General features: G+C 49.6%; 1 protein-coding gene and 1 long non-coding RNA gene across 6 annotated transcripts in view; one reads left to right on the top strand and one right to left on the bottom strand.

Annotated features, from left to right (window-relative positions):
• PLCD1 (phospholipase C delta 1) overlaps positions 1 to 12,631 on the top strand; it is a 33,384-nt gene extending 20,753 nt beyond the window's left edge. For 4 of the 5 annotated variants that reach the window (XM_077129807.1, XM_077129803.1, XM_077129805.1 and 1 more), the window contains 12 exons: positions 8,555 to 8,684; positions 8,780 to 9,011; positions 9,482 to 9,683; positions 9,788 to 9,932; positions 10,015 to 10,164; positions 10,258 to 10,416; positions 10,643 to 10,802; positions 10,979 to 11,095; positions 11,466 to 11,644; positions 11,739 to 11,871; positions 11,950 to 12,099; positions 12,264 to 12,631. In XM_077129807.1, the coding sequence (XP_076985922.1) occupies positions 8,555 to 8,684; positions 8,780 to 9,011; positions 9,482 to 9,683; positions 9,788 to 9,932; positions 10,015 to 10,164; positions 10,258 to 10,416; positions 10,643 to 10,802; positions 10,979 to 11,095; positions 11,466 to 11,644; positions 11,739 to 11,871; positions 11,950 to 12,099; positions 12,264 to 12,349 (1,843 nt within the window). In that variant the 3' untranslated portion in view covers positions 12,350 to 12,631. The remainder of the gene's footprint in view (positions 1 to 8,554; positions 8,685 to 8,779; positions 9,012 to 9,481; positions 9,684 to 9,787; positions 9,933 to 10,014; positions 10,165 to 10,257; positions 10,417 to 10,642; positions 10,803 to 10,978; positions 11,096 to 11,465; positions 11,645 to 11,738; positions 11,872 to 11,949; positions 12,100 to 12,263) is intronic. The other variant, XM_077129804.1, reaches the window with a different exon arrangement.
• LOC143657434 (uncharacterized) lies at positions 1,093 to 9,707 on the bottom strand. The gene is made up of 4 exons (XR_013162853.1): positions 9,634 to 9,707; positions 8,208 to 8,580; positions 3,982 to 4,090; positions 1,093 to 2,284 (listed from the first exon to the last, which is right to left on the bottom strand). It is a non-coding gene; the product is annotated as an uncharacterized LOC143657434 (long non-coding RNA).
• Positions 12,632 to 12,929: the final 298 nt, after the last annotated feature.

The following is a 12,929-nucleotide window of genomic DNA, read 5'->3' on the forward strand; positions in this document are numbered from 1 at the left end:
TTTTTTTTTTAATTTCTCATTCTGTATTTTTAAAAATTTTTTCTTAAAAATTTTTATTGTAACAGATATACAACAAAATATTTTCCATGTTAACAGTTTTCGTGTGTATAATTCATTGAGAATATTGTGCTGCCATCACCACCAAACATTACCAAAAATTTTTCATGACCCTAAAGAGAAACTCTCTATGCAGTAAGCAATAACTTCCCATTTCCCACCCCCACCCCCAGCCCATGGTAACTTGCAATCTACTTTCTGTCTTTATATATTTGCCTCTTCTAGGTATTTTGTATAAGTGAAATCATATAATATCTGTCCTGTGTGTCTAGTTTATTTTGCTCTACATGATGTCTTCAAAGTTCAACTGTGTGGTAGCATGTATCAGAACATTTCTTTTTACAGCTGAGTAATATTCCATTGTATGCTGTTCTAGTTTGCTACCCGCCGGAATGCGATATACCAGAAACAGAGCAGCTTTTAAAAAGGGGAATTTATTAAGTTGCAAGTTTACAGTTCTAAAGCCATGAAAATGTCCAAATTAAAGCAAGGCTATAGAAATGTTCAGTTAAGGCATTCAGGAAAAGATACCTTGGTTCAAGAAGGCTGATGACATTCAGGGTTTCCCTCTCAATTGGAAAGGTACATGGTGAACATGGCGACGTCTGCTAGCTTTCTCTCCAGGGTTCTTCTTTCATGATTCTCCCTGAGGGGTATTTTCTTTCTTCATCTCCAAAGGTCTCTGGCTCCATGGGCTCTTGTAGTTCTCGTGGCTCTCTCCAAAATGTTTCCTCTTTTAAAGGATTCCAGTAAGCTAATCAAGACCCACCTGGAATGAGTGGAGTCACATCTGCCTCTAATCAAAGGTTAATACCCATAACTGGGCATGCCACATCTCTGTGGAAATAATCTAATCAAGTTTCCAACCTACAATACAGAATGGAGATTAAAAGAAATGGCTGCTTCCACAAGGTGGATCAGGATTAAAACATGGCTTTTCTAGGGTACATAAGCCTTTCAAACCCTGAGTTCCAATTTTTCCACATTCTTATCAACATCTATTTTCCTTTATTTAAAAAAATATAATAGCCATCCTAGTGGGTGTGAAGTAGTATCTCATTGTAGTTATGATTGTTATTTCCCTAATGACTAATGATGCTGAGCATCATTTCATGTGCTTGTTGGCCATTTCAAGTGTTTGTTTCTTCTTTGGAGAAACATCTGTTCAAGTCTTTTGCCCATTTTTTAATTGCGTTGTTGTCTATTTGTTGAATTGTAGTTCCTTGTATATTCTGGATATTAAACCCTTATCAGGTATATGATTTACAACTATTTTCTCCAGTTCCGTAATTTGTCCTTTCACTTCCTTGATAATTTCCTTTGATGCACAAATGTTGCTGACAGGGCGATGCGAGAATTAAGACAGACACAGATTTCTGAAAACGGGAGCAGGGGCCTCTTGAACTTCTAGAGCCAAGAGCCCTTTGCTAGTTTTGCTCCAGCTATTTATTAGTGGTTATTTCAAAAGGTAGGAGGAGGTAACATCAAGTTAATCTTGAATGTTAACTACAATTATGCCAATATGTAAAATACAAGAAAATGCAAAACCTTTTAAGCTAAATTATTTAGCTGTGAAATCTCCTCAAAGAATAGCACATTCTAGCCCCCAGCCCTTTTAACCTTCAAAGCTTCCTTATAGGAGAAGCTACACCGCTGCCTGCGGTGTTCCACAAGAGCTAAGGTGATCCAGTGTTCTGGGTCACCATCTCAAGGTTTAGCCTGAAGGTAAAAAGGTCTGTTTCCCCCACACAAACGTTTTAAAATATTTTTTTAAGTTGGGGGGGGGAGTTTATTTCTGCGCTCCTGGGCAGAACTCACCAAACCCAAGATGGAGGGAGGTGAGTGCACACGTGGGCTTTGGTGTGGGCAGCTTTTAAGGATGGAGGTCGGGTGACGTCTGGAAGGGGTGGTTCATTAGTTCCGGAAGCCAGGTTGGGAGGGGTGACACAGCCTTCGCAGCTCCAGTTGCAGTGCCCTTCCCCGTTCCCCGACCTAACATTCCAGCCTTTTTGTGATAATAGGGCACCGAGATCTTTCTGGCTGCTTCCTGCTGTAATGGGACGGCATGGGGATATAGGCTGGAACCGTCATGGCCAGGGGAGTGGGGAGGCTGGCCGTAGGAATCTGGTGAGGAAGGCAGGTGATGATAATGATGCAGGGGCATTTGGTTGGCTGCTACAGGATAGTTCCTTCATGCGTCCCTGAAGGAAGTTGAGGAGGCAGGGAGCTAGGAGAAAAAAGAGACAGATTAGGATAACTGGTCCTAGTAGCAGGAGGAGCCATGTCACCAGAGGAGAAGAAAACCAGGTTAAGGCAGAGTTGGTTCCTTGTTTTCTGTGGTAGAGATCATCTCTTAGTTTGTTTAGGGTTTGAATGTTTTGTTCCACCAGACCTGACTCGTTGATGTAATAGCAGCATTCCTCTTGGAGGAATATACACATTCCTCCTTTTTCGGCTGTCAGCAAGTCTAAGGCCCGTCGATTTTGAAGAGTTACCTGGGCTAGTGAGGTGAGTTGGCATTGTAGAGAGGAAAGGGATTCTGATGTCGATCCCAGGGCTACCTGTAGTCGAGTCTCAAAGTTTTGAGAGGTTAAAATACTATGTCCCAGCGCCCCTCCTGCTGTGGCTGAGGCTGCGACTGAAGCGGTTAGGCTGATGCCTACTAGGATAGGAAGAAAGGCAGCCCTTTTTGAGCGAGGAGAAGGCAGTAGCCAAGTTAGTTCGGACTTCCCATAGAGGGTTAATTGAGGAACAATAGTTACCAGGAAGCATGGTCCTGGGGCAGTGGAGTTAAGGCACTTGGTAAGAGTTCCATTACAGCAGAAATATTGTCCTTTGGGGGCATGGGTGGTGTTGTGGATAGTGATGTTAGTCTGGCACTTGCTATGAAGCTTTGTATGAAGGTTTTTTATCCAGTGTAGTGAGGCTCATAATTTGGCAGGAAGATCTCACTCCATTAGTGGGCTGGGGCAAGAAGGCATTACTAAGAAAGAATGTATAATGGGGTACCCTTCTATTAAACATGTAAGCGGTCCAGTAGTTAAGGGGTGCAAAGGATGGTCGTCTATGCCCATAACTGTGACCTGGGAAGGAAGGAGTTGACCTGAGTAAGAGGGGAGGATAGAAAAGGTAGCCCCTATGTCCACTAAAAAGGAGGTGGACTTACCCGCTACCTTGATTGTTACCCTGGGCTCGACGAGGGTGATTGGGAATGCTGAGGCCAGGTGTTGTTAGTCGTTGGTGGCCAGGCCCAGGACTGCTAGCCGTGGGTTAGGGGTTGGAAGGACGGCCCCTCCACGGCCAGGCGCCGAGGGGCAGTCACTTTTCCATCATCCCTTTGTAGCACAGAGAGGGCATGGTCCCTTGGGTGGTCGAGGATTGGGGCACTGGCAGGACCAATGTCCTTCGAGGCCACATTTGAAGCACTTTCCTGGTGGTGGATTAGTCGTAGCCAGCTTCTTCTCCATTGAAGTGAGCCACAGAGCCGCAATCAGGGACTGGGTTTGTAAATTTGCCTTTTGGCGGTCCTGGGATTCCTTTTCTGCCCTCTCTAGTTCATCACAAGTATTAACAATTTTAAAGGCTGTGTTTATCAGGTCACGGATAGGGGCCTGAGGGCCCTCCTCAATTTTTCTAAGTTTACGCCTTATATCTGGAGCCAGTTGGGATATAAAGTGTGTGGCTAAAACAGTTTTACCAGCCTCTGAGTCGGGGTCTAGGTGGGTATATTGGGAGAGGGGTTCTGTGAGCCAGTGTAGAAAAGCGGCTGGGTTTTCATCAGGACCCTGGGTAACTTCCCTTAGCTTATGGAAGTTTACTACTTTATGTGAAACTTTCTGCATGCCAGCTATGAGGCATGTAAGCATTTTGTCCCATCTAGTCCACCCGTTCCTCCCCACTGGAGTGTCAACCTGATATTCCCACCTTGGCTCTTGGTCTGGCCCAGCCTTGGCCCCTACCGGCATGGTGTGGTCGGTTATATGCACCTGGTTAGCATGAGCCCTGGCTGCATTGAAAATGCGGTCCATTTCATCTGCAGTTAGGGAAGAAGAGCAGATTTTATGAATGTCATGCCAGGTTAAATCATAGGCATTAGCTAGATATTGAAATTCCTTAGTATCGGTGGTTGGGTCGCTGGAGAATGAACCTAGCCATTTCTCAATATTAGAGAGGTCAGTTAGGGAGAAAGGGGTGTGTATTCGACCTAACCCCTCAGGTCCCGCAACTCCCTGTAGTGGACAGTAAAGAGTTCTCTGAGCGGGTATGAGAACTTATAGGTGAGGAGGGCAAGGCTGTTGAGGACAGTGGGAGACTGGATGGAGATGGAAGAGGAGGATAAGATGGCGGCTGGAATACTGCTGGAGAAGGGGGGAGGAAGTGGGGAGTAAGATGGCAGCTGGAGCGCCGCCAGCGGAGAAGGAGGAAGAGAAAGGCAAGATGGCGGTGGGAATGCCACCTGCGCAGAAGGGGAGAGAGGAGGGCAAGATGGCGGCTGGGATGTCACCGGAACAGAAGGAGGAAGAGAAGGAGAAGATGGTGACTGAGATGTCACCGAAGCAGAAATGGGGAGGGAAAGGCAAGATGGTGACTGGAGCGCCACTGGAGGGAGGGGAGGGTAGAGTGAGGGAGAGGAGGATACAAAGGAAGGGGAGGGAGCACAGAAGGAAAAAAAGCCTGGACATAAGGAATTTCGGCCCATCTGTCATTCCTCTGGCAAAAGTTGCGGAGGTTTGTAAGGATATTAAAATTGAAAGTCCCATCCTCAGGCCCATGAAAGAGGACCTACTGCCCATACTGACAGGTCTCAAAGGAGAAAGGACTGGCCCAGGGGGTGTCGGTGTCCCAGCGCCCTGAGAGAGTCCTTGGAGCTCTTACGAGCCGGGGCTCGTCTCCCCAGGGGACGTCTCACCCTGGTTTGAGGCCCTTTCAGGTCCTGGACCTGAATTTGGGAGGGAAACGAGAAGAGGGGCTTCCCCACGGCTTTTTGAGTCCTGGGAAAGGGTGTGAGGCTTGCGGCCGTCCCCGTTCACCTCAGCCCTCGGAAGAGAACCTGACATGAATTCACAATTTTCGGAGAGTAATTAACGGACAGGCTCTCTCGGAACCATGAGACCCGGCAGCAGGGCTAGGAGGGGAGGGACTTACCCAATCTGTGGTGGATGCAGTGGCAGGCCAAAGGATCCCTTGTCGCTGGCTTTGTGGAGGAAGGAGGAGAGAGGAAGCCGGGGCGCCTCTGGCCAGGTAGGCGGCACCCGTGCTCCTCTCCCAGGTTTCCGGCACCAGATGAAAGGTTTAGGAGGCGAAAGGGTGAGAAAGAAGAAAGGTACACCAGGAAATTTAAAGTGGGGGGTTTATTTCTGCGCTCCTGGGCAGAACTCACCAAACCCAAGATGGAGGGAGGTGAGTGTGCCACATTTTAAATTTTGATGAAGTCCAATTTATCTGTCTTTTATTTTGTTACCCATGCTTTTGGCTTTTGGTATTATATGTAAGATTTCCCCCTATGTTTTCTGCTAAGAATTTAATAGTTTTAATGCTTACATTTAGGTCCTTGATCCATTTTTAATTAATTTTTGTGAGTGGTGTAAGGTAGGGGTACAACTTCATCCCTTTGCATGTGGAAATCCAGTTGTTCCAGCCCCATATATTACTGTTCTTTCCATCATTGAATTGTCTTGGGCTTTTTGTCAAAAACCAATTGACCATAAATGTGAGGGTTTATTTCTGACTCTCAGTTCTATTCCATCTATCTATATATAATCTCTTCTTTTATGCCAGTATGACAGTGTCTTGGTGATGGTGGCTTTGTACCAGGTTTTGAAATTGGTTATGTGAATCTTCCAATTTGTTCTTTTCCAAAATTGTTTGGCTATTGATTGCTTTGAATTTCCTAATGAATTTTAGGATCAGCTTGTCAATTTCTACACAGAAGCCAGCTGGGATTTTAATAGGGATTTTGTTGAATCTGTAGATCAATTTGGAGAGTATTGCCACTTTAACAATATTAAATCTTCTGATCCATGAACATGGTATATCTTTACGATTATGTTGATCTTTAATTTCCTTCAACAATCTTTTCTGGTTTTCAGAGCATAAAAAAAACTTTACACTTCTTTTATTACATCTATTCCTAAGTATTTTTTCTTTTTGATGCTATTGTAAATGAAATTGTTTTCTTAATTTCATTTTTCTATTGTGCATTGCTAACATATATCCAGTTCCCTCTGGGGGCATGCTTTGAGCCCTTTTAGTGTCCTTTTCTGTGTTATTTGAGTAATTGAAGGACTTTTAAGTGTAATTTCTCAAGGCCATGTGAGACCGATTTGGGGATTTCTAAAAAAGTCCAATTCTGTGGCACTTGTGGGTCTTTAAAATTTCATTCTAGCATGTTGATATTTTCCAAATGTTCTTTTGAAAAAAAAAATACATAGGTCACTTCCCTATCCCTAGCACCTATTAGTAGAGGGCTGTAGTCACTCCTTTTGCAAAGCCCTGTCCTTGGACAATCTCATGGCCCTGGAGTCATGCATATCTTTCCTGCTGAGGGGTCCTGCTGCCTAGACTGTGAGGTCATAAAGCTGCTCTGACCCACTGAATAGCAATCAGCATGAGGCTCTTGTGCTGGGCTGGATGACTCAGAACGTGATTTTACACCTGGCAGCAGTGTGCCATAATTATTCTTCCATATAGTTATGTAGTACACACACACACACACACACACACACACTAGAAGAATATTTGGAAGATACTGATACGTTAGAATGAAATTTTAAAGGCCCATAAGACACACCTTCTCAAGAAACTGTTGATATTTGGGTCCTTCACCTAATCTTTTTTTCTGTTTCAATTTGCCTAGTGACAGATTTGCCTAAAATAGTGGAGATCATATATTTGCATCCATTTTTCTGTGTAACATTATATCATAATTATTTCCCTGTGTTATTACAGTCTCCATAAACAGTTTTAAGGAGAGAATATCACACTGACTATACGTACCATAAATTAGTGATGCATCCTTTTAGTGTTGAACATTTAAGTTCTATTTATTCTTTCATTATTACAATAACAGCAAAGCACTGCTATGTGCATTAAACCTTTGTATATTTAGGGGTATTTCCTTATCAATAGATCCCTAGACGCCAAATTACCGAGTTAATTGATATTAACAGTTTAAAACCTTAGCTATCCCTAGGCCACTTTCTTTAAAGGTTATACTAAGTTATCTACTGCAAGTAATGGATGAGGGAGTCCCTTTTACTCTGCACTTACTTGCACTAGGAGTCCTATGTTTAAATTGCTAATTTTATAGTTTAAGAAATTACATCGGGCCACGGTGGCTCAGCAGGTAGAGTTCTCGCCTGCCATGCCAGAGGATCCGGGTTCGATTTCCGGTGCCTGCCCATGTAAAAAAAAAAAGAAATTACATCTCATTTTCAAAAATGTATCTTTGATTACTAGTAATGTTTGCAAAAGGTCAGTTTATCGCCTTTGAAAATTTAGTTAGTGGGGTGAACTTAACTATTTTCTCTTTAATTAAATCCTCTGAGCCTTTGCTGCAAATATGTCCCCCAGCCTGTCAGAGGGATGACTTTATTTGGTTCTTAGAAAAATGTTTAAGTTTACATAGCATCGGGTGGTGATGGTGGCGCAATGGCAGAGTTCTTGCCTGCCATGACAGAGACCTGGGTTTGATTCCCAGTGCCTGCCCATGCAAAAAAAAGATAAAGAAAGTTTACAAAGCATCAATTATGTTGTTTCCTTCCTTGGTGATTTCTTCTAAAAACCTATCTGTTTATTTTTATAGTGATTCTGAGGTTTCCTTATCATTGTTCTATTGTTTGTTCTCTAATGTCGATGGAATGCACAGTGCAGCCCCTGCCCCCTCTTCCCGCTGCTCTGGGATACCGGGAGCCTCCAGAGACCCCCTTCTCTAGTTCCTCAAGGTTCAGGTCTGAGAGGAGAGAAGACAGAGGTGAAGGATTAACAGGAACTGAAATTCTCTAATCATGGCGACTTGATCCAGGCTTTACTTTTGTATGTGATGTCCTTATCTTCTGTTTGGTGGCTTGAAATCTACTGTTTTTTATAAAATAAGCTTAAAGTGCTTTAGTCAGGTTGGCTATTATATATTGAAAATCAGATGGACATACCTCAAAATGTTGATGATGGTTATCCCTGAGTGGTAGAACTATAGGCTATTTGTTTACTTTTCTGTATTTCCTAAAATTTCTACAGTGAGCCCTTTTATAATGAGAAAAGAATGATCTTCAAACATTTGAAATGTCTCCAAGCCCGCAAACAGAAAAAGACCTTTTGATAGGATATAACATTTTCCTCTAAGGAGGTCTTGTTCTTGAAACAAAGGTGTGCAATAAGCCAGGCCTGCAGAGAACCAGGTATCAGCCGGTGGCTTTAGTACTGTGTCCAAACCCACGGCTCAGGCTGGGGCCTCAGGGAGTACCAGCGCTCCTGGATTCTTTCCTTACTTCTGGCCCAGCTGGATTCACTCCTGCCTGCGAAAGGCTGACAAAAACAAGGACAACAAGATGAGCTTCAAGGAGCTGCAGAACTTCCTGAAGGAGCTCAACATCCAAGTGGATGACAGCTATGCTCGGAAGATCTTCAGGGTGAGGCCAGAAATGAGGCGCTGGGTCCATCTGGTGGTGGGGCCCTTGACCCTGGCCCACGACCCACTCTGAGCCCTGCTGTCCTGGCTATGCAGGAGTGTGACCACTCCAAGACAGACTCCCTGGAGGACGAGGAGATTGAGGCCTTCTACAAGATGCTGACCCAGCGAGAGGAGATTGACCGCATCTTCACAGAGGCTGCGGGCTCAGGGGAGACCCTGTCAGTGGATCAGCTGGTGGCCTTCCTGCAGCAGGAGCAGCGGGAAGAGGGGGCAGGGCCTGCACTGGCCCTCTCCCTCATCGAGCGCTATGAGCCCAGCGAGACCGGTGAGAGCCTGACCTGAGACTGCAGCCTGCAGGCCCGGGGTCCTACGGAACCCCTGAGAGACTGAAACCTGAGAGACGGGAGCTGGAGGGAAAGGAGGGGAGGGCAGTACCTCATCAGACTGAGGTACTTGCTCTCTTGGGCAGCATGTGGTAGGAGAAGCACTTTACTTGCTTCCTTCTTTTTGCGCATCCTGGACCCATCTCTGAGAAGTGACACCACAGGGGAGATGTAGCCCTGCTCTGGAGGGGGCTCCAGTCTGTGGGCACGGCATCCCAGTGTAGGGTCAGGGGAGGAGTCGGGGCTTCAGACCCTTTGTCTCCCAGCCACCTCCAAGGACCTAGCTCCTCAGCCTTGCAGGCAGCAGCCAACTCAGGACAGGGAGGCGGCAGGGCTTTGGAGCTAGGTCCTTGGAGGTGGCTGGGAGACAAAAGCTCTGAAGGGCCCTGAAAAGCGGCCTGTTCTCTCCTAGCCAAGGCGCAGCGGCAGATGACCAAGGACGGCTTTCTCATGTACCTGTTGTCAGCCGACGGCAGCGCCTTCAGCCTGGCGCACCGGCGGGTCTACCAGGACATGGGCCAGCCGCTCAGCCACTACCTAGTGTCCTCCTCACACAACACCTACCTGCTGGAGGACCAGCTCACCGGGCCCAGCAGCACCGAAGCCTACATCCGGTGAGGCCCGGGGGGCGGGATCTGGGTCAGAGTTCCGAGGCGGGGCCAGGCAGGGACAGGTGGGAGGAGTCCGCAGGGTCCTAGCTGCCTGCGTCTGCTCACAGGGCGTTGTGCAAAGGCTGCCGCTGCTTGGAGCTCGACTGCTGGGACGGGCCCAACCAGGAGCCAGTCATCTACCATGGCTACACGTTCACCTCCAAGATCCTCTTCTGCGACGTGCTCAGAGCCATCCGGGACTATGCATTCAAGGTAGGCGCGCCCCAGGGTGGAGCGTTGAGGAGAGAGATTTTAGGAGTATCCAACCCCTCCTAATACACCCTGGGACCTCCAGGCGTCCCCCTACCCCGTCATCCTGTCTCTGGAGAACCACTGCAGCCTAGAGCAGCAGCGCGTGATGGCGAGACACCTGCGGGCCATCCTGGGCACGATGCTGCTGGACCGGCCGCTGGACGGGGTCACCGCCAGCTTGCCCTCCCCCGAGGTAGGCTGTAGGGATGGAGGCTCCCGGAGAGGGGGGCAGAGGAGCTGACTGGGAGGCCAGGCCGGTCTTGCTCAGCTGCCCCTCCCTCCTTAGCAACTGAAGGGCAAGATTCTGCTGAAGGGGAAGAAACTTGGAGGGCTCCTGCCTCCTGGAGGGGAAGGCGGCCCTGAGGCCACTGTCGTGTCAGACGAGGATGAGGCTGCAGAGATGGAGGACGAGGCAGTGCGGAGCCGAGTGCAGAACAAATCCAGGGTTTGAGGGGGCGCTGCGGGGGGTGGGGCAGCCCTGGGGCCGTCTCTCGGCATTACCCACCACCGCCCCATAGGTTGCATGCCTTGTCTGAGTTCTCTGTGACTGCTGCTCAGATCCTCTGTCCCCCTCTCTCTGTCGGTCTCTCTCTCTGTCTCTGGGATTCTGGCTCTCAGCGCCCACGCTGCTCCGACTTCTGACTCTAATTGGGGGCTCCCCGTGGCCCCAGCAGGACACGCTGAGGCTAGTGAAGGAGCTCTCCGACATGGTCATTTACTGCAAGAGCGTTCACTTTGGGGGCTTCTCCAGCTCCGGCACCTCCAGGCAGGCCTTCTACGAGATGGCGTCCTTCTCTGAGAACCGTGCCCTCCGAATGCTCCTAGAATTGGGTGAGCCCCTGCCCTGTATCCCCCCATGGCTCTCCATCTGTCTGACCATCTGGGCTGGCCGGGCCTGACTGCGCACCACTCAGGACATCGCCCGCAGTTGCCAGACAGAGCTGGCAGGGAGGGGCTCGGGCCACCCCAGGGGGTCTCCACTTCTGACTAACCCACACCCCCTTCAGGAAACAGCTTGGTCCGCCACAACGTGGGGCACCTGACCAGGATCTACCCTGCCGGCTGGAGAACGGACTCCTCCAACTACAGCCCCGTGGAGATGTGGAACGGGGGCTGCCAGATCGGTATGGGCCGGCTGGGGCTGGGAGGGGGCCTGGAGGAAGGTTTCTGTCCTCAGGGCTGGAGCCTGGAGCAGTGGGACGTCCGGCCCCATGGGGGCTTGTGGGTTCAGGGGGGCGGTAAGCCAGGCACCTCACCCGCAAGTCATGGTATCTGAGAGCCCCACGTTAGCACAGCAGTCCTTTGAATTCCGACATCAGAAATGGAATGTGTGATTCGTTGGGCGGGTGAGTTAGGGAGGCAGGAGGGCAGTCGGCACAGGACCCTGCTTCTGACTCACCACGTGACTCTAGGCCTCAGTTTACCCTGAGCAATCTGGGCTCAAGAGCCTCCGAGGCCAGCCCACAGCCTGCATCTTCCCTGTCTTGCCTGTAGTGGCCCTGAACTTCCAGACACCTGGGCCGGAGATGGACGTGTACCAGGGCCGCTTCCGGGACAATGGGGCCTGTGGGTACGTGCTGAAGCCTGCCTTCCTGCGAGACCCTAACTCCACTTTCAACCCACGTGCCCTGGCTCAGGGACCCTGGTGGGCCCGGAAGCGGCTCAACGTCAGGGTATGGCGGGACACAGGAGGGACAGGTGCCCCCGGGCCTTCCTTCTTGCTCCGTACCATTCCCAAAGACTTAACTATCCCCTGCCTTTGCCCAGGTCATCTCAGGGCAGCAGCTGCCAAAGGTCAACAAGAATAAGAATTCTATTGTGGACCCCACGGTGACGGTGGAGATCCACGGCGTGGCCCGGGATGTGGCCAGCCGCCAAACTGCTGTAGTCACAAATAACGGTGGGTGCTGGGTCTCGGGTGGGCCCAGCCACTGGAGCCAGTGTCCATGCTGTTGACATGGTGCCTGTGCCCCTCTAGGTTTCAACCCGTGGTGGGACACGGGCTTTGAGTTCGAGGTGGTTGTGCCTCAACTTGCCCTCGTCCGCTTCCTAGTGGAGGATTACGACTCCTCCTCTAAGAACGACTTTATTGGCCAGAGCACCATCCCCTTAAAAAGCCTCAAGCAGGGTGAGTGTGGAAGGGATGGTGTGGCCGGGGTGAGGGGAGGCAGGGCCTGGCATCTCCTGGGCTGGGGCTGGCCGGCACGTGAAGCATCCTTCCTGAGTGACCGGAACTCATGCTGTGGGCTCCTTGCCGCTCTCTGCCTTACTGTTCGTCCATCCTCCTGTCAGGATACCGCCACATCCACCTCTTGTCCAAGAATGGAGACCAGCACCCATCCGCCACCCTCTTCGTGAAGGTGTCCCTCCAGGACTAGGCTTGGGAAGCCTGGTGGGGGCCGCCCCGAGCAGGTTGGGCCCTCCATACACACCTGGGGACAGGGCAGGTGCAGCTGCCCCCTTCCACCCTCCCGCTCGGAGCTAGAGGACCCTGTACTGCCTTCAGCTCTAACATACTGTCTGTGCTGCTGCCTCTCTGGGGTCCCAGGAGCCAGTCCATCCCAGGAACTCTTCTCAATTCCGTTAGGAACACACTGCGGCTCTCTGCCCTCCGGCCAGCCCTGGGTTGAGAGTTTTTTATAAAAATCATGATAAACTAAGCTGTGTTATCTCTTTAGTGGATGCCAGAAACCCCCCTGCGGAACATATGTGTGTGTGTATCTGTGTGTGTGTTTCAGAGCGCTGGACTTCCAATACCCCAATGCCCTGCTCCCACCTTCCCCATACTCAGATGTCCTGGGGCGGGAGAGACTAGCTAGAAACAAACCCCTTCAGGGAGGAGGGTACAGAGTTCAGCTCTGTCCTTCTCTGGACGCTACAGCTACTCCTGGCCCTGGGGGCCCCGCCTCCTGAAATGTGGACACACCCAGTGATCTAGGCTTGAAACCATACACACCA

Source organism: Tamandua tetradactyla, chromosome 15 (genome assembly GCF_023851605.1).
Source record: "Tamandua tetradactyla isolate mTamTet1 chromosome 15, mTamTet1.pri, whole genome shotgun sequence".
NCBI lineage: Eukaryota > Metazoa > Chordata > Mammalia > Pilosa > Myrmecophagidae > Tamandua > Tamandua tetradactyla.